General features: G+C 41.8%; 5 protein-coding genes across 7 annotated transcripts; all 5 read left to right on the top strand.

Moving 5' to 3' along the window:
- Positions 1-1,003: 1,003 nt before the first annotated feature.
- On the top strand, positions 1,004-4,973 carry LOC142396042 (gamma-crystallin S-1-like). Its single transcript, XM_075478585.1, has 3 exons — positions 1,004-1,024; positions 1,096-1,338; positions 4,701-4,973. The coding sequence occupies exons 1-3, from the start codon at positions 1,004-1,006 to the stop codon at positions 4,971-4,973; spliced, it is 537 nt and encodes a 178-aa protein (XP_075334700.1).
- A 4,181-nt stretch (positions 4,974-9,154) lies between these two features.
- LOC142396963 (gamma-crystallin M2-like) lies at positions 9,155-11,428 on the top strand. The gene is made up of 3 exons (XM_075480239.1): positions 9,155-9,163; positions 9,237-9,479; positions 11,156-11,428. Exons 1-3 carry the CDS (start codon positions 9,155-9,157, stop codon positions 11,426-11,428), a joined length of 525 nt encoding a protein of 174 aa, XP_075336354.1.
- Positions 11,429-14,023: 2,595 nt separating this feature from the next.
- Positions 14,024-14,724, top strand: LOC142396962 (gamma-crystallin M2-like). Of its 2 annotated transcripts, none has more exons than XM_075480238.1 (3): positions 14,024-14,032; positions 14,107-14,353; positions 14,456-14,724. In XM_075480238.1, exons 1-3 carry the CDS (start codon positions 14,024-14,026, stop codon positions 14,722-14,724), a joined length of 525 nt encoding a protein of 174 aa, XP_075336353.1. The 2 variants fall into 2 exon arrangements, with proteins under 2 accessions (XP_075336353.1, XP_075336352.1); XM_075480237.1 differs by having other exon boundaries at positions 14,107-14,349; positions 14,449-14,724.
- Positions 14,725-16,289: 1,565 nt separating this feature from the next.
- On the top strand, positions 16,290-17,023 carry LOC142396965 (gamma-crystallin M2-like). 2 transcript variants are annotated; one of them, XM_075480242.1, is made up of 3 exons: positions 16,290-16,310; positions 16,411-16,653; positions 16,751-17,023. In XM_075480242.1, the coding sequence occupies exons 1-3, from the start codon at positions 16,302-16,304 to the stop codon at positions 17,021-17,023; spliced, it is 525 nt and encodes a 174-aa protein (XP_075336357.1). In that variant the 5' UTR covers positions 16,290-16,301. The 2 variants fall into 2 exon arrangements, with proteins under 2 accessions (XP_075336357.1, XP_075336356.1); XM_075480241.1 differs by having other exon boundaries at positions 16,302-16,310; positions 16,411-16,650.
- A 6,711-nt stretch (positions 17,024-23,734) lies between these two features.
- Positions 23,735-24,549, top strand: LOC142396964 (gamma-crystallin M1-like). Its single transcript, XM_075480240.1, has 3 exons — positions 23,735-23,743; positions 23,835-24,086; positions 24,274-24,549. The coding sequence occupies exons 1-3, from the start codon at positions 23,735-23,737 to the stop codon at positions 24,547-24,549; spliced, it is 537 nt and encodes a 178-aa protein (XP_075336355.1).
- Positions 24,550-27,010: the final 2,461 nt, after the last annotated feature.

Raw genomic sequence — 27,010 nt, forward strand, 5'->3', positions numbered from 1 at the left:
AGCAGTCTGGGCCTATAGCAGCTTAACTATGGGATGTTTCAGGATCACCTGAGCCATCCCTAACTATAAGCTTTATCAGAAAAGAAAGTTTTAAGCTTTAAAAGTGGAAAGGGTGTCTGCTTCCTGGACATTTACTGGCAGGTTATTCAACAAGAGAGGGGCCTGATAACTGAAGGCTCTGCCTCCCAAACTGGCAGCTGGTTCCACAGAGAGGGGCCTGATAACTGAAGGCTCTGCCTCCCAAACTGGCAGCTGGTTCCACAGAGAGGGGCCTGATAACTGAAGGCTCTGTCTCCCAAACTAGCAGCTGGTTCCTCAGAGAGGGGCCTGATAACTGAAGGCTCTGCCTCCCAAACTGGCAGCTGGTTCCACAGAGAGGGGCCTGATAACTGAAGGCTCTGCCTCCCAAACTGGCAGCTGGTTCCACAGCGAGGGGCCTGATAACTGAAGGCTCTGCCTCCCAAACTGGCAGCTGGTTCCACAGAGAGGGGCCTGATAACTGAAGGCTCTGCCTCCCAAACTGGCAGCTGGTTCCACAGAGAGGGGCCTGATAACTGAAGGCTCTGCCTCCCAAACTGGCAGCTGGTTCCACAGAGAGGGGCCTGATAACTGAAGGCTCTGCCTACAAATATGCTCATCTGTTTCTGATATTTCCCTCCATCAGCTCCAAACCCACCAGCTGAACGCACTGAGACCCTGTTTTTCTGGTTCTTTACTCCACCTTTATCCACCCGTCCGTGTTGACTGTGCAGCCAGCTGAAGTGAAACGAACGTAAGATGTGTGAATGGGCTCAGTAGTCGTGACTGTTCCAGCGCCCCAGCTGCTGTGGCTCTTGCTGGAAGCTGCTCAGTGTGACTCCTGTAGAGTCTCTGCTGACAGCAGAACTCATTTGACTAACAACACACAGCAGCAGCAGCACCGACTCCCACAGGGTGAAGCATATAAAGATGGCCTCCGCCTTCAGAGGAGAAAGGGCTTCGGTCAGCGGCAGCAGCAGCAGAAATGGGAAAGGTTTGTGCTCGGGTTAGGCCTCAGGTTCTCTGTGATGAAACGTCCGCTGTTGGCTGACGGGGTTCTTCGTTCTTCTCCATCAGATCATCTTCTACGAGGACAGAAACTTCGGAGGTCAGTACTATGAGTGCACGAGCGACTGTGCCGACCTGCACTCCATGTTCGATCACTGCCGCTCCATCAGGGTGGAGAGCGGCACGTTCATGGTGTACGACCGGCCGGGCTACGTGGGGAACCAGCACCTCATGAGGAGGGGCGATTACTCCGACTACATGGGCATGACGGGCATGAACGACTGTGTCCGATCCTGCCGTGTGATCCCCACGGTGAGTCTCTTGGTGAAATAACATCCATGTGATCCACTTTATGTTGGTAAAAACCATCAAAACCCAAACATCAGAGTCAAACCTGCGCTGAAGACTCAGGCGGGAGCCGCAAGAAGCTAGTAAGCATTAAATAAAACCAGAAACTAGAGATACTGAAGATGTAAAAGCCTTTAAAAACTTTACCTTTTTACTGTTATTTATTGATTTTGCCCTTATGTGATTAAATCTTTTGTCATTTGTAGGGCTGGCCGAGTTAACTCGTTATTTATTTAACGAGATAAATATTTTATTGCGCATTAACGCAGTTTTTTTTATTATTATTTTATTATTTTAATTTATTTTATTATTGTAAAAGTCTGCTGCTCACAGGCTTTTATTCTGTAAAAGTCTGTTGCTCACAGGCTTTTATTTTGTAAAAGTCTGTTGCTCACAGGCTTTTATTTTGTAAAAGTCTGTCGCTCACAGGCTTTTATTTTGTAAAAGTCTGTTGCTCACAGGCTTTTATTTTGTAAAAGTCTGTTGCTGTCTGCTGTGGAACAGGAAAAGAAAGTAACCGGCGGATCCACCAAACATGGAGAAGGGTACGGAACTTTTACTCGGCCATTTTCATGTTAAAGTTCTTCCAGACGGCGGAGTCGACAGAACCAAAGTCATCTGTAAACACTGCCAAGTTGAATTGTCTTCTCAGCGTAGTAGTTCCAGTCTAAAATATCACTTAAAGGCAAAACACACAACTGATAGCAGCAAGTCATTCAAGGAAACAGACAGTGGAGCGAGGCTTCTACATAAAAACTACAGAAAGATGCTGATGTTAAAAGTGTGTTTGCACAACAAATGTTATGGCACTTTCATTCATATGGCAGCACATTTAAAATAAAGCTAAACGCTAAAAGCTATACGCTTTTAATTTTTAATCGTTGCCCAGCCCTAATCATTTGTCCTGAAAGTTGTGTAAAACAGAGAAATATAATTCAGTATTAATGTCAGCAGTACACCAGAATAAGGCCCAATAGTGAAAATAACAAAGATTTGTAGATTTTGCCCCTCTTAGCTTTAGCACTTGGCCTCATCTCTCTGTTTTAACATGGATAAGTTCCCCTTTTCTTGAGGGGGTCAAGACATGGATCATCTAGGCCTTCATTTGGGGCACCGGGGGCCAGAAAAGGGTCATCTTATCCCTGCGAAACGAAGGGGAGGAACTGGGATTGGGCTGATGTGAAGAGATAGGTGGAGCCTAATCAGGCCACCGGAGCAGGCCAATCAGAGCAGTCTGGGCTTTTCACAACAAATGTACAAATATATCACGACGGCTGCTGTTTCACAGGAACTTCGAAGGACAAAAAAACAAATAATCAGATTTATTTTGTACACTTTTAGTTAGTTATTCTTAGTGCAAATATAGGGATTAAACTGAGGTACCACATTGTTTTTATTTCTCCTACAACAACCAATAAGCTTATAATGTTTTCACTAAAACTTAACTAACAGATGGATTTATAACGACCTCTTTCATCTCTTTCAAGTCTGCAACTTACGTAAATTGTATTTCGTGTATTTATTGTGACTTTTTGTGTATATTATACACACGTATTCAGTTATTTATGACTTATATTGAACTCATCTCGTTTCCAACACCCAAACTCCAGCGAATGCTTTAAAGTAGAGACCCCCCAGCCAGTGTTTGCATCGTAGACATTTGCACTACTCATACTAACTTTTTGAGTTAGTATGCGAGTTTGAGTAAGCAAGAAGTTCCCGGATGCATACTAGATTCCCCGAAATGTTTTGTATGCATCATGAGGTTACTGCTCATACTCAAACTACCCAAGATGCAACGTAACGTGACGTCGCCGATTTCAAGCTAGCTACAACGAGGGTAGGTTCACTTCCTGTTTTCAAAACAAAAGCACCAATTGTATCCTAATGGCTTTCCCTATGATAAAAGGCAACGGGTATTTTATTTTGGTGAAAATAACCGGAAGTGCGTTGCTCACTGCGGCTAGCTTTAGTAGCGCCGAATTCGTGGGAACAAAATGGTAAATAGCCGGTATTTTGTTAGGTTTTCAACACGTTGGGGATCTAAACGACTACTTTCTCGCCTGAAAATGTTTCAAATGTTGCTAAAGTTTACAGAGTTTAGAGCTTAAAGGATAAGACCGGTTTTTTGACATTGGGCCCTTGATTTCACATTATAACATGATGTTCTACTCACCCCTGCTTGTTGTTGAACATTTGGAGCTGTTCCGAAGATATTCGCGAGGCGTCTGGCTGCTCTCTTGAGATATCGGCCATGAAACGGTTTCCTATGGGCAAGCTTATACAGGCACAAACTATGCTGTTTATAATTTATTAATTACTCTACACTAGCACTGATAACGTGGAGGTGCGTCGCTTACTTAAAAAAATCCGGGTTATTGTAATTTTGATTTTTTTGTCGTAAAGTGGGTGTTACTGACGTCCTTGTCGTGCTACTACCACAGACAGCCCACAGACCTGCTGCCTATTTATTCATTCGGCTAAAATTCAAAATTAGTAACCCGGATTTTTTTAAGTAAGCGACGCACCTCCACGTTATCAGTGCTAGTGTAGAGTAATTAATAAATTATAAACAGCATTGTTTGTGCCTGTATAAGCTTGCCCATAGGAAACCGTTTCATGGCCGAATATCTCAAGAGAGCAGCCAGACGCCTCGCGAATATCTTCGGAACAGCTCCAAATGTTCAACAACAAGCAGGGGTGAGTAGAACATCATGGTATAATGTGAAATCAAGGGCCCAATGTAAAAAAAACGGTCTTATCCTTTAAGAGAAATCAGCTTCAGGCCGGCTGATTTCGGCTCGGGCAGGAGCGAAATGCATTGTGGGTAAACACTCTGAATACTGTCTGATCGATGAGTATGCAGTATGGAAGTATGCAGTATGTAGTATGCAGTATGTAGTATGCAGTATGTAGTATGCAGTATGTAGTATGCGGTTTCGAACACAACCCACGACTCTGTTTATGACAGCCATGTGAAGCGTCGCCTGCAGCGCCACCTGCTGGCCACAACACATACACCTCTTTATTCACTCTAAACCAGGTGATGAAACAGCAATTTGAAAAAAAATTGCTTCATGATGGCTCATTCTAAGACAACAAAAACATAGAAAGTGCTATTTTTACTCATAATTGCTGACAATATTAATAATTTTCTGCCTAAAATCAGTCTGGAGTTTTCAGAGAAATGTGAAGATTTCTTGCTTTTGGACACAGCCGGGTCAGCTTTATGCAAAGCTTGAACAGATTTGTGACTCTGCCCATCAAAGATACTCGTCTACTGCGTTAAAGAGTTCATCACGACGTCGTTTTTTGCGCTCTTCCAGCACAACGGCAGCTTCCAGTTGAGGCTGTTCCAGCACTTCGACATGGGAGGTGAGATGGTGGAGCTGATGGAGGACTGCCCCAACCTCATGGACCGCTTCCGCCTCTCTAACTTCAACTCCTGCAGCGTGATGGACGGCCACTGGCTGCTGTACGAGCACCCCAACTACAGGGGGCGCCACTACTACCTGAGGCCCGGCCAGTACCGCAGCTTCAGCCAGTGGAACGCCATGAGCTCCAGGATCGGCTCCATCAGGCGTCTCACGGACCTCTAAAGACATGAAAACGATTCTTGTAAAGTTTCTGCTTTTTGCGCTGAATAAAATGGCGTCAGTGCTTGGGTGTGTTCGGTTTTGTTCTTGCTCTCTGCATCTGGAGGGTTTGTTCTCCCGACGGGACGTGACGTGGTCTGACGTCCTGAGTCTCATCAGAGGACTGAATAAAATCAAAGCGCTGACTCATCACACCCGGACTCAAGCGTTGTCTGTTGTCGAGCTGCACCTTGTTACTGACACACTGAGGGTTTAAAGGTGGCACATTCTGCCCCTTCCAACACTTTGACACAATTTGAGATGTAAAAGACAGGCTTTGGTCACAATACCTGTTGGTTTAAACCAGAGATGGGACCAAGTCACACATGTGCAAGTCTCAAGTAATTTTTTCTTATTCAAGTCAAGTCAAAGGCACCTTAATATTGCAATTTTACCTGCAGAATCTGATATTAATAAAGTGAAAACACAAAGATATAAGTAACTGTCAGTAAACATCATTGGCCAATGTGTCCAACCTGTCCACCCCGTATCATATCAAGCTAACGTTAGCTAACTACCGACTAGGCTAACAGGATAATATTAGCTAATTTAACAAGCACTTACTGGTCAGAATGGATCTTTAAATGACGAACAAAGTTGGAAGTTGTCGTCTGGCTGTCTGAGATGTTGATGCCGCATGTCTTGCACTGTGCTGTTCGTCTTTTGCCGTCAAAATGGTAATTACGGAAGCCGAAGACAACGACTCTGTCCCGCTGCCATGTTGATCCTGCGCTCCTACCGGGTAATCGATATTATTTTTTTAATCATGGATTTTATATTCAAACTGAAAACATGAACTGAATAACTCTCAAGTCATTCAAGTCATCGTGTCTCAAGTCAAGTGCCGAGTCTTTAACTTCCAAATACGAGTCGAGTCTCGAGTCTTTTCTTTTTTGTCAAGTCAAGTCATCAAAACAGCGACTCGAGTCGATTCGAGTCCAAGTCACAGTGACTTGAGTCCCCATCTCTGGCTTAAACACACCTGGGGTTGTTGAAAGTGACTCTTTCTGACAGAACCGAGCAACTAAATCAATTAGAACTGGATTCAAGAAGCTAATTTAATGCAGTAAACACAGACATAATGAAGCTGTTCCTCCAGTCAGACCAACAACACTCCAGCTCTATATATAGTAACAGATAGTTACTCTGTTGATCCCAGAGGGAAATAGTTTAGCAGTGTAGCTGTAAGCTAGCAGCAGATGCTAGCAAACAATGCTTTTTCATCAATTGTTTAAATTGGTAACTGTGTCTGTGGGGTTCCCCAGGGGTCAATCCTGGGACCCCTGTTGTTCAATCTGTACACGCTTCCACTAGGCCAGCTAATACGCAGCTATAATGTGTCCTACCACAACTATGCAGATGATGCTCAGATCTACGTGTCACTGACGGCAGGAGAACACGGGCCTGTAGATACATTGTGTCACTGCATCGAACAGATCAGTGTGTGGATGCAAAACTGTTTCCTCCAGCTAAACTCAGACAAAACTGAAATCATTGTCTGTGGCCCACAGAAACAAAGAGAAAGTGTTATCAGTCACCTTGAGACTCTCTCTCTAAAACCTAACTATCAAGTTAGAAATCTCGGGGTAATATTGGACTCAGACCTGAACTTTAACAGCCACATTAAATCTGTAACATCAGCAGCTTTTTACCATCTAACAAACATTGCCAGAATCAAAGGAATAGTGTCTAAACCAGACTTAGAAAGACTGATCCATGCGTTTGTCTCCAGCAGGTTAGACTGCTGTAACGGCCTGCTCACTGGGCTCTCTAAACGGGCTGTAAGACAGCTGCAGTACATCCAGAACGCTGCTGCTCGAGTCCTGACTAGAACCAGGAAATACGACCATATTAGTCCAGTGCTCAGGTCTCTGCACGGGCTTCCTGTCGCTCAGAGAATAGACTTTAAAACAGCTCTGCTTGTGTACAAGTCTCTTCACGGTCAAGCGCCAAAGTACATCTCTGACATGTTAAAGTCATATGAACCAACTCGGGCTCTGAGAACCTCAGGGAGGGGTCTCCTGCCCTCAGGGAGGGGTCTCCTGCCTCAGGGAGGGGTCTCCTGCCTCAGGGAGGGGTCTCCTGCCTCAGGGAGGGGTCTCCTGCTGGGGCCCAGAGTCAGGACTAAACCAGCTGAGGCTGCGTTTCAGTTTTATGTTCCTAACATCTGGAACAGTCTTCCAGAAGATGTGAGACAGGCTTCAACTCTGACAATGTTTAAATCCAGGCTGAAAACAGTTCTGTTTAGCTGTGCATATGACACCTGAAAGTATTTTATCTGCACTTTGCGCTTTTATTTTAATTAATTAATGATTATTTTTTATGTTTTTGGAATTATTTTATTTGCCTTCTTGTGATTTCATGCAGTTGTAAAGCACTTTGAATTGTGCTCTACAGATAAACTAAAAAAACAAACAAAAAGTTTTACATAAATGCTGTATATTATATATTGTGATAATATGTCACCTATATGGAATAAAAACAAATTTAAAAGCTTTTCTTTATTTATTTATTTTTCTAAAAGAAAGTCAATTTTTCCCAAAAAGTCCATTTAGCAGCTATTTTGGATCTTTCCATCACACCGTATGATCATCATCAGCAGACAGAGACTAAAGCTGGTATAGAGTCGTAATATGTAGGCAATATAAGCTATTGCCTATAACTGGGACTGCTGAGGAAGATCATGTTCATATCATTTAAACCTCTGGAACAATCACTCGCTGAATCTTAAGACTGTTTTCTATAGCTTTAAATTTGTTTTAGACAAATAACCTTTAAAGTTTCAGGACATTTAATCCATCCATCCATTTCCTATACCTGCTTATTGCAGATTGTCCCAGCTGTCATTGGGCAAGAGCGGTCGGCAACCCGCGGCTCCGGCGCCGCATACGGAAAATATATATATATTTTTTATTATTAAATCATGTACAAAATACATGGCTTACGTCATCTTATATACACTTTAAAGGAGCAGTTGCATATGATGAATGCATATGATAAAAACAAAATAATGTTTGCTAGGGCTTTTGTCGCAAATCATATTTTTCAAACTAACTAAAGCATGTGGAAAATATAAGGAAAATAAATTAAAAAGAATCCAATTTAAGTGTATTTTATCTGTGTTAATTACTTTTTTTTAAATTGTAGTTCTAAATTGGAAGATTATTGTGATCTTGAAATATTAAAATAAAATTATATTTTATTATTTTTAGTCGTTTAAAAATATGCGTCACACTCGCCTAAAGCCGGTTTATAACGCTGTGCATTTATGGAGACTTTCAACCCCAGGTGGCCCAAGTATGGAGAAATGTAAGAAAAGAAAAATATCTGAAGAAAATAGAACATTTAATGATGCCTGGGCAGATTTATTTATATTTACCAGTATGCCTCATATGTGGTGAGAAGGAGACCTTCAACTAGGCATGTTTTTTATTTTTATTATTATTTTTTAAGAGTTCAAAATGTTAAAAAATGTGTTCATTACATAAATAAAATTTAATTTCCTCTGTAGAACTTCATGGATTTCGGTAAAAAAAAAAAAAATCTTAATTTTAGATGTCGGCTCTGTGTTTTCTTCTCCATGGAAACCAGGTCCAAATGGCCCTTTGAGTGTTAAAGGTTGCCGACCCCTGGGCTGGAGGCAGCAGGGTACACCTGGACAGCTGGAGGGCATTTAATTTGCAGATTAATCAGTTCTTGTGTTTGTTTGGAGGTTCTCCACCAGGGGGCAGTGTTATAGCTGAAATCAATGATCACACAAAGTCAAACAAACATGTTTTAAGCATAAAAATGGCAAATATTCTTTTGAATAAGTCCATTCTGAGCTGTAAAATCAGACGAGTTTAATGTATATTGATGATACGGCCTCAAACAGAGGATTAAATTGATGCATTGTATAATTATAAAAAAAACAAAAACAAAAAACAATAAGAAGTGTTGACAAAAAAGACTTTACAATGAGCTCCACAACACAAACGGACACAAACACCTCTTCAGGACAGCACAGCAGCACAAACACCAAAGATTTCTGACTATTACAATATGAATGACACATGCAGAGTCAGCATTTCACATTCACTATATATGTGACAGGTGTGAGTCTTCAAAGAGCTGGATGGATCCGGGGGGCAGGTGAAGCAGCCGACATGGGGAAGGTAAACATCATGCTCGCATGCTGCAGGCCTGCTTTCTTTCTACTGTTTTAAAATAAAATGTCTGCATGTTCAGATCATCTTCTACGAGGAAAAGAATTTCTCTGGGCGCCATTTTGAATGTTCCAACGACTGTGGGGACCTGCTGAGCAGCCTCAGCCGCTGCAGCTCCATCAGGGTGGAGAGCGGCTGCTTCATGGTCTACGAGAAACCCAACTTCACCGGGAACCAGTACTACCTGAGGAGGGGGGACTATCCCGACTTCCATCAGTGGACGGGGGTCAATGAGTCGATCAGCTCCTGCCGCCACATCCCCACGGTGAGCTGTGCACACATGTGACCACTCAAAGCCACGTTCACACACTCATACGGCTTCTCTTTGTCAATACCTCCCAATCTTTTATCACAACATTTAATCTGAAAGTCTTAAAATCAAATCAAATCAAATCAAATTTATTTGTATAGCACATTTCATGTACAAAATTCAAAGTGCTTCACATAAAATAAAAGCATTGCAGCAGGGAGTGTAAGAAGCATTAAAAATACATAAAAGAATATAAAAAGAAACAAATAAAATAATATAAATCAATTAAAAAATTCAGTCTGATCTGAATTCAATCAAATCTGATTTTTAACCGAGTTAAGTTTAGCTACTCATGATCACTTTAAATCCAACAAAAAAAGTATTTGCAGGCAGTCTTAATTGTATTTTAGTCCCGTTCTGCACCCAGGAGCTTGTATTACAATATTATTAATATCAAAAATCCCAATGAGTCACTTTTTTAGATCTAAATTTAATCAGAGCTGATATAGTGGGCAGGGCCTGATCAGGCCCCTGAAGCTGACCAATCAGAGCTTAGTAGGTTTTTAAAGGGGAAGTTCGTTTTTTTTAAAAGTTGGTTGAATTTTTTCAAAAAAGAGTCGGGATGGAAAAAGCTTAAGTTTTCATTAAATTCAAACACTTAGCAGGTTTCCCTCCTTAAAGGAGAAGTTCGTTTTTTTTTCTTTTTAAACCTGGACCTTATTTCTGGCATAAAATACGTTCATCGGTCGGCATCCTTCGGAAGATATTTAGATCCCTCACATCGGCGTATATCCATATAACGGGAGAGAACAGAGACAATACAGCCTCTAAATAAGGCATTATCTGTCTTTATTTCACCAATACTTTAAGACCAATGAATGACTGAACGCGTACTATTGCACTGTTAGCTCAGAGCTGCCGTGTTGTTGTTATCCGGGGCTATCGGGGGGCTTATAGGAAGCTTTCTACACACGCATTCTGACATTTCTGCCACAAATAAGGTCCAGGTTTAAAAAAACAACAAAAAACTTCTCCTTTAAAGAGGGAAACCTGAACTTTAAGGAGGTGCTAAGTGTTTGAATTTAATAAAAACTAAGCTTTTTCTATCCTGACTCTTTTTTGAAAAAATTCAAACCAACTCTTTCCAATGTGCAGCCATTTCATGATGTTTAAGGATTTTTTTTTTTTTTTACCAGAAATGGATAAAAATTGGCTCATTTCTGGACTATAGTGATATTAGATCAAGCTTAGAGTTTATATTCTGGAACAAGCTGGTGGACCTGGTAGCATGGATAAAAATATAAAGCTCTCTAGCTCCAGCTATTGTGCAAAAAGTCCATTTTGATATAATTTAAGTGGTATCACAGAAAATGACTGAGTCTCTTTCTAAGGACGTGAATATTAAAGCAACACTAGAGACGTTTCTGAACCCTAAAATCATGTGCTTCCGACTCGTTTTGAACTAAACTGACCTTTGTTATTCACATTCTTGGATCTGAAACTGCGCCGTTTAGCTTTAACTTGATATTTTTGTGGGCTTTTGATGGTGTCTTTGTGGCCTCTTAAACAAAGCCAAAAATGAATGTGTATGGCTCAAATTCCATAGCTGTAGGGGTAGCCAAAGAGCTGGAACTATTTGCCAAATTCTCTGGTGTTACTTTAACTGATGCCTCTGTCCGATTCAAATCCAGGACGCTGGGTCGTTCAACATGCGCCTGTACGAGCGGATCGAGTTCGGCGGCCAGATGATGGACCTGGTCGATGACTGTCCTTGCGTCATGGACCGCTTCCACGTAAACGACATCTTCTCCTGCAACGTGGCCAAGGGCAGCTGGGTGTTCTACGAGCATCCGAACTACCGCGGCAGGATGTACCTGATCAGGCCGGGAGTGTACAAAAGGTTCAGCGAATGGGGCGGCAGGAGCGCCAAGGTCGGCTCCATCAGACGCATCATGGACTACTGACCTGCTGTGCAGGATCAATGATAGGCTACAGGACTCCAGAAAGCACAAAACACTGAAAATACCAACCTGTTTTTTGATAATATTTAGAAAGATTATCATTTTTAAGTGTGTTCATGCATGAGAGGTTTAGCTTCATTAAAACCGGCTCTGGTTTGATCTGGCGCAGATCGTTTCTTCAGAGGTGAATGCTGACATTCGAGCCTTTAGCAGAGCAGGTGGGTCTTCCTCTGCTTCAAAATAAACTACTGCAGCTCAATTGAGACATAAATGGCGCACATAACGAACACTTGTACAGTACTTGGGTCTTTTGTTCGTCTATATGTTGGAGCTACGCGGCTCATTACATATAGTACATGTATATGAATATTTGAACTAGGGCTGGGCAACGATTAAAATGTTTAATCTAATTAATCACATGATTTCCCTGATTAATCACGATTAATCGCATTTGTACGCAGAATCCAAAAATGAATCCAAAAGTAGTGTATAGCTTTTAGCATTTAGCTTTATTTTAAATGTGCTGCCATATGAATGAAAGTGCCATAACATTTGTTGTGCAAACACACTTTTAACATCAGCATCTTTCTGTAGTTTTTATGTAGAAGCCTCGCTCCACTGTCTGTTTCCTTGAATGACTTGCTGCTATCAGTTGTGTGTTTTGCCTTTAAGTGATATTTTAGACTGGAACTACTACGCTGAGAAGACAATTCAACTTGGCTGTAAATGCAGGAGTTTTTTTTAATTTATTTTGAAATACGTGCTTTTATGTTGAAACAAGTAAAACAGGAAGTATCGCCAGTTCACACAGAGACCGAGCAGCACCTGTAGCGGTGATGTTACCTGCTAGTTTATCTTTATTTTATTCCTCCATGCTTCGTGGTGTTTGCTGTAACTGTGTGAATGTGATGCATTCAGCAGACTTTTACAATAATAAAACCTGCGTTAATGGGTGATAAAATATTTATCGGTGTTAAATAATAAACAAGTTAATGCGATAATAAAGATTTCAGTTAAGCGAGTTAAGTCGCCCAGCCCTAATTTTAACACTATTTAACTTGCTAATTTGACTCCTTTTCACGTTTTAAAAGGTTCCTTGTGACATTTCCACTCGTAAAAGAAAATACCAACATTTACTTAAATCCAACAAATGCTTTTGGCAGTTTGTAAGTCATAAAAAAAGTCCCAGTGAGGATGGCAAAAACCAACCAGGACTTAAAGCAACACTAGAGAAGCACACTAACCTTTGTTACGAACATTCCAGGGACTGAAACTGCCCTGGAGCGCCCGGAGGCTGAGATACCGCAGTTCACGCCCTGCACCACATTGTTTTTCTTCACGCTCACTTTACATTTTTGTGAGTTTGATGGCATCTTTGTGACAAAAAAAGTCATGTGAATGGCTGCACATGTGCAGGGCTCAGAGAGAAATGTGGTTTAATGACTGTAGGGGGCGCCAAAGAGCAGAATATTAGCCAAATTCTCTTGTGTTACGTTAAAGGGATAGTTCGTGCTGCCGCCTGCTGACAGCCGCGCCTGTTACGGTGTTTACTGCACGGTCTACTCATGTCAAAAGAGGCCAACTATCCCTTTAACGTTAACCCTGATCTTCAGATGGACACATAATTGATTTAGCAGCCACACAGATAATGATATCCATCATGACACGCAACATAAAAAGTAGATTAAGATGAAAAACAGCCCATTTACTTAAAAAAAAAACATGTTAAAAATCCATAAATAATTAAGATAAAAGTGCTTCGGATCCACAAAAAATGACACATGAGCAAAAGACGATAGTATCGATAAAGATGTCTTGAATTGAGCCACAATAAGACCAATTTCTGGACTTAAATAAAAGAAAATATGTAAATAGCTTCAACTTGTTCAGTTCAGTGACAGCAGCGGGAGGAAAGCAGTCCTGTAGCACTTTGTTCTACATCCTGGGACTTTAAAAACCTCCATCCAGAGGGAAGAAGCTGAGAATCCCCGATGGGCGACCTAAGATAAAACAGGTCCAGCGTAGAGGGATGCTGATGAGACTAACCGACAGATGATCAGAGCGGATTACAATCCCGTCCTCTAAAGATGGAGGATACCAACGAAAAAAACTTCAAATTAAAGTTTGATAAAACGTGGTCATGATCCTTTGACGACACAAACGTCGTTAAACACATCAAACACTCGTAATTCTAACAGAAATCTTTAGAGCAGCGTGAATCTGGTTTAAAAAGATTGGATGAATTTACAGCGAGCGTTTCGACCAACAGAAGCAGCACCTAGATTAGACAGATTGTCTCGTCATCTCAATTAAACGATGCGGCTCTTTATCTGTTTATTGTTCAGAAGCATTTTCGGGAGGAAATTGTGATGAACATGGTGGAAAACACAATGACACACATAACACCAAGAGTCATCTCTACATAAACAGATTTCTGCCCCACTCTGATCCATCGCGGCCCTGTGGGATGCATTTGAATGACAAAGCTTTATGCTGTGCAATCACACAGCTGCCCTTTCTTTCTTTTTTTTTATAAAGCACACTGGCTTGGCTCGGGAACAGTGTTGACCAGTGATGCAGTCTGACGCCACCTTAGCCATGGGAAAGGTAAAGAAACCCCGTCTTACTCGCTCTTTTCATCTGCCACGAAAAAAAACTCTTACATGTGTCACTTTTCGTAGATCATTTTCTTCGAAGACAGAAACTTCCAAGGACGCTCTCACGAGTGCAGCAGCGACTGCGCCGACCTGCACGCCTTCTTCAACAGATGCAACTCCATCAGGGTGGAGAGCGGCTGCTTTATGGTCTACGAGAGGCCCAACTACATGGGCAACCAGTTCTACCTGAAGCGAGGGGAGTACTCTGACAACCAGGGGGTGATCGGCATCAATGACTGCGTCAGTTCTTGCCGTATGATTCCGCAGGTAGGTCAGAATTTGTTGGAAAAGCTGCTTTTTAAAGACATATTTAAAGCTTGTTTTAGTAAAGTCAGTTGAGATGTATTGTTTTTTACCCGGCGCCAGTATCAAGGCTCCTACAGGATGAGGCTCTACGAGCGCTTCGACATGTCCGGCAAGGTGCACGAGCTCCTGGAGGACTGCCCAAACCTCCAGGAACAGATCAGCATGTCCGACTTCAACTCCTGCAGCGTGACAGACGGCCACTGGCTGCTGTACGACCAGCCCAACTACAAGGGCAGGGTGTACTACCTGAGGCCCGGCGAGTACCGCAGATACAGCGAATGGGGAGGCGCCAGCCCCAAGATCGGCTCCATTCGAAGAATCACGGACTTCAACTGAAACCCATGCATATTTCCCTAGTTTTAACTGTCATGTCTTTCAAATAAACTCTAAAACTTACCTTCGGCTCTGTGTCTTTGCTACTTCGGCTGCTGTTTGTTCACCAAAACACTCCTCAAACTACCCACAGTAGCTTCCGGCTAGCTTGTGCTCTGTAGTTGAATCGCCTCTATGCTTAGACGTGCCATCCCAAACAATGCCGGAGCTACCCTCTCCTGGCTTGTGCCCCTGATGGGATCAGCTGGCCTCTGTGTTGGCAGACTTTATCCACACTGTTAGTGGCAGCAGGCCCTGTAAAAAGAGGTCATTACAATTATAAATCAGAAAGGTTGACTCCATACGAGCCACCGGCCTTTGCTATCGGGGGGCCGTCGACTTTGGATCGAGCTGCCCGAGGAAATAAGGCTCACAGAATCAGAGACTTCCTTTAAATCACACCTTATAAATGTCCTTAAATAACACTTTAAAGTGTTGTTCCCTGTTTTTTGTTTCCTGTTTCATTAACTTGTAGTTGTTTGGCTCACAGTTTCCTCCGTCTGATCTGTAAACTTCATAAATAAAGATATAATAACACCAATTATTATTGATATTACAGCAGAACATGACAGGGAGTGTGAGGAACCAGCCGTTACGTAGGTGTTTAACGAACCGATGAGTCGTATATGAACCTATAAACCTTTATTTCCCACAACATGATGCTTTCCAACAGCTTATGATTCAAAACAAACAGAAGTCGGTCATAGCTGCCTTTACATTATTGAAGAACGAATGTAAAAGAAGACAAAAATAACAAAAAGGCTTCAGGGAAACGTTGTCATTAAACACTTAAATCAAACATAAGTGAGAATATAATTTTCAAAGATTGTATTTGAACATTTTCTTCTTACGTAGTAGAATAAAAGGTGGAAGTTCACAGGAGAGTTTGCTGTAGCTCTCGTAGACCCTGAATCAAACCGGTATTTATTATCTTTACTGTGACACCTTGAGATAGTTTCCAGGGAATATTTCAATAATTATAAGGTGAGGCCATGAAATGAAAGAATAAGTCAGTTTATGACTATTTAAAGGAGACTGTGTTCCACCAGGTCCAAACAGGTGAACAAAAACGACAGAATGTTGGGGAAAATGTTAATAAAGAGAAGAGTTTGTAAAAAAATGGATAAATTATAATAATCCTGAGCGGCAGGACATATATACACTTACTTATCTGCATACACAGGGGTTGCTCAGGTAGAGCAGCGGGGACAGTGAATGGCTTCCTGCTCTGTTACGCAACATATTTAATGCTAAAGAGCTGTTCCATATTGTTCTGCAGCCATTGTCCGCTGGATGTGTGGATACCATACTAGTCCTTTCCTTTGTCCACGCATGTCAAAACACCAAACCAGTTAATTATTTATCCTTTTTTTCAAATACAAATCCATATTTTTGACCCAATGTTGTGCTCTAACAAAAAGGTAAACATGTGCCAGTAGCCTTCAGTTATAACTAAGAGAGAATTTGAATGACAATGCTTTGTTTGTGGAGAGGTAGTATAAAAAGCCCTGAAAACATGGGGAATCTCTCCAACGGAGACCATGGGTAAGGTGAGTGCTGTTTCTCCTCTCTGCTCATACAAAGTTGTTGGGTTTTTTGTGTTCTGACGGGGGCTTTCAGCTCTTGATGCTCTGACATCTTTTTCACCAGATTATCTTTTACGAGGACAAGAACTTCCTGGGTCGGAGCTATGAGTGCAGCAACGACTGCACGGACCTTCACTCATACTTCAGCCGCTGTAACTCCATCCGGGTGGAGAGCGGCTGCTTCATGATCTATGAGCGACCCAACTTCATGGGCCACCAGTACTTCATGAGGAGGGGGGAGTATCCTGACTACCAGAGGTGGATGGGCTTCAGCAGCTGCATCCGCTCCTGCCGGATGATTCCAGCGGTGAGACAAACAACAAGCTGGCCGTTGTACATCAGCGCCTCTCTTCAGCATATCCTATATGTGTAATCTTCTCTTGGTCCTCCTTTGGTTCCCACAGTATCGAGGCTCCTACAGATTGCGCATCTACGAGAAGCCCGATTTCGGCGGCCACATGATGGAGTTCATGGATGACTGTCCCTGTGTGTCTGATCGTTTCCATCACCGCCATATCTACTCCTGTAATGTTATGAACGGCAACTGGATCTTCTACGAGTACCCCAACTTCCGAGGCAGACAGTACTTCCTGAGATCTGGGGAGTACAGGAGGTACCGCGACTGGTGCGCCACCTGCGCCATCATCGGATCCTTCAGGAGGGTCACCGACTTTTAGCCATCAAGAGAAACCTTGCTGTAAATATCAAACACTTTGTTTATTAAAGATTTTGAATTTTTAACCTCCTTTATGAAGGTGTTTTTATTGATTCGTTCGTATTGATAGATTTGCTCTGAATGGCATCAGGAAGTATGATTTTTTTGTTGCATCTGGTTAAAAAGAGCCATGTAACTGTTCGGTTTGGATATCTTGTATTTACTCTGTAAATAATGTGAGTAGCAGGTAAATAAGCTTTTTATTAAGAATATTCTGGATGGATGGGAGAGGACCCTGCTCAAATTGTGCTCTAACAAAGCAAATAAAGCATCCCTCTTCTCCAATTATTCTGCTGGCGTGTTTGTACTTTACCATGCGGAAATCTGTACATTGTGAATTATCGGTATTGCACTTTCCTGTAGCTGCTTTGCTTTTTGATTTGGCAATCAAAACCATTTAAAAACAAATGAACTCGGTTTTTTTTTTTTTTGGGGTAATGTGCAAATAGTTCGGGGAGGCTTGGGGCTTGGCCCAGGCAAACCGGTGTGGAGTAGAGCAGGTCCCAAGGAGAAGAGAAAGCTAGTTGTTGAGCAGGTTCGTAGACAGGAGGAAATGTTAAGGGGTGCAAAGGCAGTGGCTCAGGCTAAGCAGGGACGGTGGTTGAATTGGGAAGGTGTAGAGAAGAAAAAGCTTAGTTGGAAAGAGCTGTGGAGTATGGAGAAAAGGAGTATTAGATTTTTGATAGAGGCAACATATGATGTATTGCCAACTCCCCAGAACCTAAAACTCTGGGTAAATGGAGACCCGTTATGTTCGTTATGTTCAGGTACTGCAGCTCTAAGGCATATTTTGTCAGGTTGTAAGGTTAGTCTGTCACAAGGCCGGTATACATGGCGACATGACCAAGTATTAAGAAGCTTAGCTGCAGGTATTGAAGAAAAACGAAGGCAGGTAAACTTAGGAGGGTCCAAGGTACAGAGAGTTGCAATTCAGTTTGTTCAAGAGGCGGAGAAAGTTAAAAAGACAATAAGGAGGCACGGCAGCTTGGAGGATGCCTGTGATTGGGAGATGCAGGTAGATTTAGGAAATAAGCTTGTTGTTCCCCAGGAAATAGCCTCTACAAATCTAAGGCCTGATATAGTTTTGTGGTCTAGGAGTAGAATGAGAGTCTATTTCATAGAGCTGACTGTTCCTTCTGAGGAATTAGTAGCAGAAGCATATGAAGGAAGAAGCTTAGATATGTGGAGTTGGGGGCAGAAGCAGAGCAGCGAGGATGGAAGGTTAGAATCTGTCCAGTGGAAGTAGGATGTAGAGGATTTGTTGCAAAGTCTGTTGTCTCATTGTTGAGGGAGCTGGGTGTAAGTGGACAGAGTGTGAGGAAAATAGTGAAGGAAGTGTCAGATGAGGCAGTAAAGTCCAGTCAGTGGGTGAGTTGTCCTGTATGCCTTTTTTTTGCTGGCATTTTTAGTGACTGTAGGACTGTTTAGGTGAGTCTGTCTGCTGAATCTGCTAGTGTCTCTTGTCCTGCCTCCACCTCTGGCACCCTCTATATTTTCATTAACCCCTACCCGAATTAGGGTTTGCATCTTATTTTTTCTTTAGCACAAGTTTCTTGTGCTTACCTTTAAAAAAGGGGCTGCACAGTGGTGTGGTGGTTAGCACCGTCACCTCAAAGCGAGAGGGTTCCAGGTTCGATTCCCAGCTGGGGCCTTTCTGTGTGGAGTTTGCATGTTCTCCCCGTGTATGCGTTGGTTCTCTCCGGGTACTCCGGCTTGTTCCCACTGTCCAAAAACATGCTTGATTGGTGTCTCTAAAAAATTGTCCCTAGGTGTGAGCGTGTGTGGTTGTTCGTCTCGTGTGGCCCTGTGATGGACTGGCGACCTGTCCAGGGTGTACCCCGCCTTTCGCCCAATGACCGCCAGGATAGAGTCCAACCCCCCCGCGACCCGACCAACAGATTAGGAAAATGGATGGATGGTTTCCTTTGATTTTATAGTTGAAAATGGTCCTTTAAAGACATGCAAACTCTTGTGTACTGAAGTTCCACACCAGGAAAAACTCAAAAACAGTGGCTGTGTTCGAAACCGCATACTACATCCTACATCCTACATACTTCCATACTGCATACACATCAATCAGAGAGTGAGCAACGCACTTCCGGTTATTTTCACAAAATAAAATACCCGTTGCCTTTTATCGTAGGGAAAGCCATTACCATACAATTGGTGCTTTTGTTTTGAAAACAGGAAGTGAACCTACCCTCGTTGTAGCTAGCTTGAAACTGCCGTTTTGACAGGAAATGACGATCGGCGACGTCACGTTACGTTGCATCTTGGGTAGTTTGAGTATGAGTAGTAACCTCATGATGCATACCCAACATTTAGGAGAATCTAGTATGCATTCGGGAAAAAAGTCAGTATGAGTAGTAGGAGTAGTAGGAGAAGTATGCGGTTTCGAACACAGCCAGTCTCACCTTCACACCAGTACGTCTTTATAAACAGTCCCACTGTCACACCAGATTTCTGTTTCACAGGTTTAGTGAAAACTCTGAGTTGATTAATCTGAAATGAGGGAACCTCTTTCAGCCTCACACGCCATTTGATTTCCTCATTCATTCAGTCAGCAGAGCGAATTCTTCTACTTCTAGAAGTCCATCAGGCACAGTAGGAGGCGACTTTTTCCACCAACATGTCCTTTTGGCAACGATCCCGTGGATGAAGGAGCAGCATTACTGCGCAGAGAATTAAATATTCGTCTGGAGATGGTTATCAGACCGTGCATAGTTGTTTTAGCATTTCCAGACAATTATCTTTTTGAGCGGCACCATCAGAATGTGTTGGGACAAAAGAAAAGAGACAAGTAAATATTTGTATGAATAGGCTTAAAAAAGATATATTTAGGCCTATTATATTTTATAAAGGCACTTGTGTCTTGGGGTGGACTCCCTCAGGGACTCCCTCAGCCACTTCCCTTCCGTTAGAGGTGGCGGTGCTGGGCAGCACCCGTTTTACGGTCATCTGCCTTCTTTCTGTTGGCTGAGTAGAAGTCTGCGTTAGTTTAAATAGGCTTAATTATTTAACAGAACATAATATAGATGTGAAAACAGCATTATGTTGGGGATAAAACAACTGCACAGTCAAATAAGCCACTTAATATTTACTTTACAGTGTAGAACATGATCAAAATGAGGGACCTCCATGCCGAGGTCACACCTGTTTTGTCACATCTATGGGAATTTCCCCATGTCTTTAGTTTTATGTTTTATCATGTTTTAGGTTGTTTATGTTTTGGTTTTTGAGTTCATGTTTTAGTCAGGTCTCAGCCGCGATTTTTGTTTTGTGTTAAGTTGTTAATAAACCAAGTTTTGCTTTTTACATCTTTTGAGTCGGCATCCGTGTCCTGCCAACCCACCTCCACACGACATGTTTGAACAATGTTTTTATATTTAATTTATATTTCACTGGTGAAACGCTTCTCCCCCGTGAGATTGCACCTAAATGAAATAAATGAATGGGTTACCATTTAAGCAGTTTCCCTGTAATATTATTGTGATTGCAAAGGACTACATTTAAACTTACACTTTTGCTGCTGCAGCGGTGTTGCACTTATTTCTAAAAACGTGTTGAAACTCGCCGTATGAGCGCATTAAGATTTCCAATTTGGGGTTGGTGAACCTCCGTCTCTTCCCCGTTGCCATGGTGACTCGTCGAATCGGGGCTCCATTGATGCTGGCTTTTTAAAGTTGTGGCGCACGCGCTAAACTCAAGGTGAAACTACTCAGAGTTGATTAAACTCACTCAAATCAGCGTTTCCGGAGCCGAAAACTCAGAGTTTTCTATCTCAGAGTAGATCAACTCAGAGTTTGTTGAACCTGCTTTGTGAAACGGACCCCAGTACGTCTTTATAAACAGTCCCACCGTCACACTAGTACATGTTTATCAGGTGTAACACCTACATAATCATAAACAGTTGTTGAATTAATAACGATAAGAATGATAGAACTTTTAAAAACACGTGAAATAAGCTGTTTTATCTATAATTTCTAATGTTTGCTACAATTTAATGTTTTTACTTCCTCCGTTTTACACCAGATGTTGTGGCCAAGCTGGTTTATAATTAACTTTTCAGGTACGAGGAGCTCTGGTTTTGGATCTAAGATTTATTTTGGCATGTCTGCACAGAGCATTCGTGGTGTAAGGTTTATTCTGTCTTCACTCAGTCTCAGACTCCTTCCTTCGGGTGCTGGATCATTATTCCTTTCTGGATGGTCATTTGAAAAGATTTGCAACCAAACTTGCGATAGTTGGCGATTTCAGTTTGATAACGAAACTTTTCCCATAAATCTTCCCGTCAACGATGCTGAATGCGTTCTGCATCTAATCTGTTTCTGAAACAGCTGTACGGGTTTCCAAATAAGGCCAGAAATATGTTTTTGTGTAAAATAAATTCTGAGACAGACGACGAATGTCTTGCAACAAATGGGACTGAAATGCTGGCGGCTGCAGCAGGATTTTAGCCTTTGGATGAGGGGTCCACGCTTTACCCGTGGCACTATGGAGGCCCCCCCCCCCCCCCACCTGATTTTTTTTTTTTTTGTAATTCACTTTTTTTTATTGCTTTTCAACAGTACAACAAAACGTTGCGTGGCGAGTCCAGCGCAGCCAGCAGCCAACAGTAAACATGGCGCCCAAGCGGTACAAACGCTCGAAAGTTTGATTACACATCCCTAAAAAAGACGACAACAGGGCAACTTGCAAAGTGAATATTTCACCAAAGGGAGGAAATACTACCAACATGCAATAACTATGAATGAATGTCGCGTTTTCGATCTGCTCCGCACTAACGTTGGTGAATCTGAACCCAGCAACGTTAGCAACGTTAGCATGTCCTCGGCTAACACTGCAGGTAACTAACTAACAAACACTGCCTATCATGTTAGCACCATTTGCCTCATTGTAAAAGCTGCTGTTAGTAACGGTTAAGGTTAAATGAATGCCTTCTCAGGCATTACATTTAGATGAAATCATGAGAGACAGAGCCTGACTGGCTCAGAGCCAGAGGCTGGTGGTACTACCCCCAGTTCACCTCTACCTCCAGCTTCTCCTTTCACCAGAGCAGGAAGAGTTAAATTACCCAGGCCATGATAGACCAATGTGGACCTCACCGTTGTTGGGTTTGTGAGGTCATGACTCGTGTTACTTCTAAACTAAACAAAGTTGATGCTAATCGACCGGTTTGTTGTCCTTTTTCTCCAAATGAGAATCGATAAGGGAACCGATAAAGAACCGAATCGTTAAGCAGAATCGAAAATGGATTTGGAATCGTAAAAATCTTATCAATTCCCATCCCTAGTCAGGACTCATCTCCCTATCCACATAGAGATCTAGCACAACACTTATGAAGGGACCCCATAGTTTCCTGATTGTTCAGCCTGAAAGGCAGTTGCTCGTAGCTTTGCTATTTTGTTCATTTCTCCTAACCACTCTTTAAATGGTATAATATTTTTGGTTTTCCAGTGTCTTAAAACAACCCTGCACCCTGTAGTAAGGGCCCATCTACACCATAAAGTTTGCTGGAATGATAAGTCTATTCCCTCTGTTATTATGCCCAAAATACATAGGGCGGGGCTCTGAGATAAATTTGTCCCGAACACTTTGTTGATGAATAATATTACATTTTCCCAAAGGTTTTGTGTCATTTCACATTCCCAGACCTGATTTTTTTTTATTTGAACTGTTAACAGTTTGCATTAGTGGCCATTGAAGTATTTACTATATGTTTTTGCCTCATGCAGCTGGACTGCAAACACAAAGGCCACTGCCTCACATGCTCACCTGTTTTAAGCAGACCTGTTTATCTAATAAGAGCAAATGTTTTCGCCTCATTTTCTCTTTTCCCTTTTTTTAGATTTATTTGTGTCACCGTGGTTAGAATATGACTCAAACTAAATTAAATTATTTAAAGGAATCTTTAATCTTGGCTAATCTACTTTTTTTTTTTTTTAAACATATTTTTATTATGATTTTTCATTGATTTTAAACATTGACATTTAAACATGAACATTATATCCCTATCTGGCAATAATAATAATACAAATAAATAAATGCAACAGAATAAAAATAAATAACCAGATAAACATAGAATAAAACAAACAAAATTATACTAATATAGATAAATGATAATTAATAAAGCAAAATTACATTCCAATAGGGTCACAGCGGTGCACAAATTGCAGAGGCTCATCTACTTTTATATCAGCAAACAACAAGAAATATGCAGTTTGCTTTTTAAATGAAACCAGTTAACATTGGACGGCATGAAAACATTTTTAATTCACGAAACAGGATTTTGTTAAGACTGTAGTGGAGGGGAAGGGGTTTCCACAGGTTCTGGGTCTGTTCTGGGTTTGAGATGTGGCCTGATGTCGCGTTCTTTCCATCCCTGATGATCTGACCATATGTGGAGAACCTTCTCACTGGGAATGAAATTCACACAAAGCTTATGCTTATAATGGACAATGCCGATATCTGCTGCCAGAAATGTATGGACAGAGAGCCATTGTTACACATTTATAGACCCCGTTCAGCAAAAGTCATACTGCTAATTCATCAGCTTTGCACATTTGAATAACAACACATCATGGCACCTGGGATTTTGTATAAAAAGGCCGTGGAATCATGGAGTTGGCAGAGTGAGTTGAACCATCCACAGGGAGCAATCTAAACAACCATCATGGGCAAGGTAACTCACCAACATATTCAACACGTTTTTCAAAAGAAAATAAATTTAAATTGATTCTCAAACTGTGATCTTTCCACCTGCTGTGTTTCAGATCATCTTCTACGAGGAGAGGAACTTCCAGGGGCGCTCCTATGAGAGCATGAGCGACTGCCCCGACATGTCCTCCTTCCTGAGCCGGTGCCAGTCCTGCAGGGTGGAGAGCGGCTGCTTCATGATCTACGAGCGCCCCAACTACATGGGGAACCAGTTCTTCATGAGGAGGGGCGAGTACACCGACATGCAGCGCATGATGAGCTCTGAGATGATGTTCGATTCCATCAGATCCTGCAGAATGATCCCACATGTAAGCATCCCTGCGCTGAGCTTTAACGGAACCCTCACTTTGAGAGTTTTAAAGTGTTGAAATGTTCCGTATTTTCCACGCCTCACAGCACAGAGTATATTAGAATAGTATCGGCCCGATACTGGTATCGGGTATCGGTACATCCCTAGAATAAACTTTTAAATTCCCTTTTCTAATGTTTTTACAGCACAGAGGCCAGTTCAGGATGAGGATCTACGAGAGGGAGAGTTTCGGCGGTCAGATGCATGAGATGATGGACGACTGCGACAACATCATGGAGCGTTACCGCATGAGCGACTGCATGTCCTGCAACGTGATGGACGGCCACTGGCTGATGTACGAGCAGCCCCACTACAGAGGCAGGATGATGTACATGAGGCCCGGCGAGTACAGGAGCTTCAGGGACATGGGCTTCAGCGGCCAGAGGTTCATGAGCATGAGGCGCATCATGGACATGTGCTAAACTTCTTTATCTGACTTAATAAAAATAATCTGTCATTCATAACAACGTTTGTCAAATCTGTGTTTTTAATGTGGTTTGTTCTTAATTACAACTGTAGATATTCAAATGTACTAAATTTGTTGGGGTTGCCAGTCGTGGATAATTGTGGAGGACACAGCAGTCCAGAAGCTTATGGAGGTTTGAATTTAAGTTTTTATTTGGAAGACGTCGCAGCCGAGCCAGGAAACCATAAAGTAAATAACAGACCAAACCAGGCAGGGAAGAACCAGACGAGTGGGAACAGAAGTAGAGAGAAAATGAATTATGTGAGTAATGGTGAGGATCTGACAACTTCTAAATTGCATTATGGGTCAATAAATATTTTACAATCCTTTAAGGAGACCTTTGTCACCTAACTGAGGTATTATCTTTGTATCTTAAGCCATACTTAAAGCACTTTGGTCAGCAGAGGTTGTTTTAATGTGCTATATAAATAAATTTTGAATTGAATTGAATTGATAACTTAACCTCATCTCAGTTATTCACCACTGTACATCAGTACATTTCTTTCCTTGATTCCAGATAAGTAAAGTAAAGGTAAACAGTTTGTTAGCATATATTAGCTAGTTAGCTAATATAGAAAGCTAACTAGCTAACATGAGCTGGTTAAAAGCAAACTTTAGTCACTTTTTCTTTGAAGTTTAAACAATTTTTCAATTAAACTTTTAAATTAGATAATGACACTGTGTAAGAGCTTTAGATCAGGCTTTTTAGACGTGCTAAATCAGCCGCTAACACAAAAACTTACGTTTAGCCATGTTTATTTCCACCAGCAACAATAGGCTGCCTTGTACCGGTCACGTAATGTGGCTTTGGGACTATTTTTAGGTGAACTTCTTCAAACTTAAAATATGTGGTTAGTTTAAAAGGACTGAGTCTCGCCAAGTTTCGATGCCCCTCGGGCTGGTCGGTCAGCTGATAGCTTCCCAGGCATCAGCGATTATTTTCCCCACCAAGAAAAACTTTACTTCTGCAAATCGTTTTATAAATTCATGCCAGTTTTTATGTGCTCGAATGGCTAAACGTAGATGTTCAAACCCTCTCTGTTTTAACCTCACAAACACACGTGTACATGTCATAGCCTCTTGTTGCCACATGGGGGCAGTCTCATAAAATGTGGAACAATCAGAGCTGGGGGCTGCTCTTTGTTGTGTTGGTGCTGCTGTTGGTCCTTTGGTTTTTTTTTCTGCTGTAAAGAAGACGAAGGTCAAAGTGAAGAAAGATCCCAACACTTCTTTTGAGAGAGTTTTTTTTAATGTTTATGTTTATTTAGCAGACGCTTTTATCCAAGAGCGACTTACAAATTAAATGTCCACTTACATGAAAATAAAGATAAAGTTGTGTTCCAGGAAGTTAACAAGTTTGCTGTATGTGCATTTATATTTATTAGGGCTGGGCAACGATTAAAATTTTTAATCTAATTAATCACATGATTTCCCTGATTAATCACGATTAATCGCATTTGTACGCAGAATCCAAAAATGAATCCAAAAGTAGTGTATAGCTTTTAGCATTTAGTTTTATTTTAAATGTGCTGCCATATGAATGAAAGTGCCATAACATTTGTTGTGCAAACACACTTTTAACATCAGCATCTTTCTGTAGTTTTTATGTAGAAGCCTCGCTCCACTGTCTGTTTCCTTGAATGACTTGCTGCTATCAGTTGTGTGTTTTGCCTTTAAGTGATATTTTAGACTGGAACTACTACGCTGAGAAGACAATTCAACTTGGCAGTGTTTACAGATGACTTTGGTTCTGTCGACTCCGCCGTCTGGAAGAACTTTAAAATGAAAATGGCCGAGTAAAAGTTCCGTACCCTTCTCCATGTTGGGTGGATCCGCCGATTACTTTCTTTTCCTGTTCCACAGCAGACAGCAACAGACTTTTACAAAATAAAAGCATGTGAGCAGCAGACTTTTACAATAATAAAAGCCTGTAAGCAACAGACTTTTAACACATTGAATACCGGCCGTGATTACGGAATTATGTCGAAGAATCCCAGCATCCTAAACCATTTTTTTGACGTTTTTTGTACAGTCACAGCATATTATGTGATGGGGCCACTGAAACATGTTATGGCTTGTTTGAAAGCTGAGACTTTAAACTCTTTGTGGGTCAAAACTGCGTGTCTCTAGGTGCCGCCATTAGCGAGCTATCCTTAGCTAAACCAAGGCGGGTATCCACCAAAATCAACAACAAACTGAGATATCGGCTTCCCTTTCCCTCCAAGCGTGATCGCAGCACGTTGCAAAGCTAAGCTAAGCTAACCTGTTCATAAGACCGCCTCCTGACTTGTCCCGTGTCTTCTTCTCCTTCTTGTTGTTTGTTTATGTTACTTTACCGCCACCCTCTGGAAACCGACACGTGCGATTGGACAAAATGCGGAAATGCACAACAATCAATGCAGCGTTATCAAAATTGT

This window comes from Odontesthes bonariensis, chromosome 12 (genome assembly GCF_027942865.1).
Source record: "Odontesthes bonariensis isolate fOdoBon6 chromosome 12, fOdoBon6.hap1, whole genome shotgun sequence".
Taxonomy (NCBI): Eukaryota; Metazoa; Chordata; class Actinopteri; order Atheriniformes; family Atherinopsidae; genus Odontesthes; species Odontesthes bonariensis.

Coding starts and splice junctions, on each gene's coding strand:
- LOC142396042 (XM_075478585.1), top strand. CDS start 1,004: ATGGGAAAGGTTTGTGCTCGG. Junction 1,025..1,095: donor TGGGAAAGGTTTGTGCTCGG/GTTAGGCCTCAG, acceptor CTTCTCCATCAG/ATCATCTTCTACGAGGACAG. Junction 1,339..4,700: donor CCTGCCGTGTGATCCCCACG/GTGAGTCTCTTG, acceptor GCGCTCTTCCAG/CACAACGGCAGCTTCCAGTT.
- LOC142396963 (XM_075480239.1), top strand. Junction 9,480..11,155: donor CCTGCCGCCACATCCCCACG/GTGAGCTGTGCA, acceptor ATTCAAATCCAG/GACGCTGGGTCGTTCAACAT.
- LOC142396962 (XM_075480237.1), top strand. Junction 14,350..14,448: donor CTTGCCGTATGATTCCGCAG/GTAGGTCAGAAT, acceptor ACCCGGCGCCAG/TATCAAGGCTCCTACAGGAT.
- LOC142396965 (XM_075480242.1), top strand. Junction 16,654..16,750: donor CCTGCCGGATGATTCCAGCG/GTGAGACAAACA, acceptor TGGTTCCCACAG/TATCGAGGCTCCTACAGATT.
- LOC142396964 (XM_075480240.1), top strand. Junction 24,087..24,273: donor CCTGCAGAATGATCCCACAT/GTAAGCATCCCT, acceptor ATGTTTTTACAG/CACAGAGGCCAGTTCAGGAT.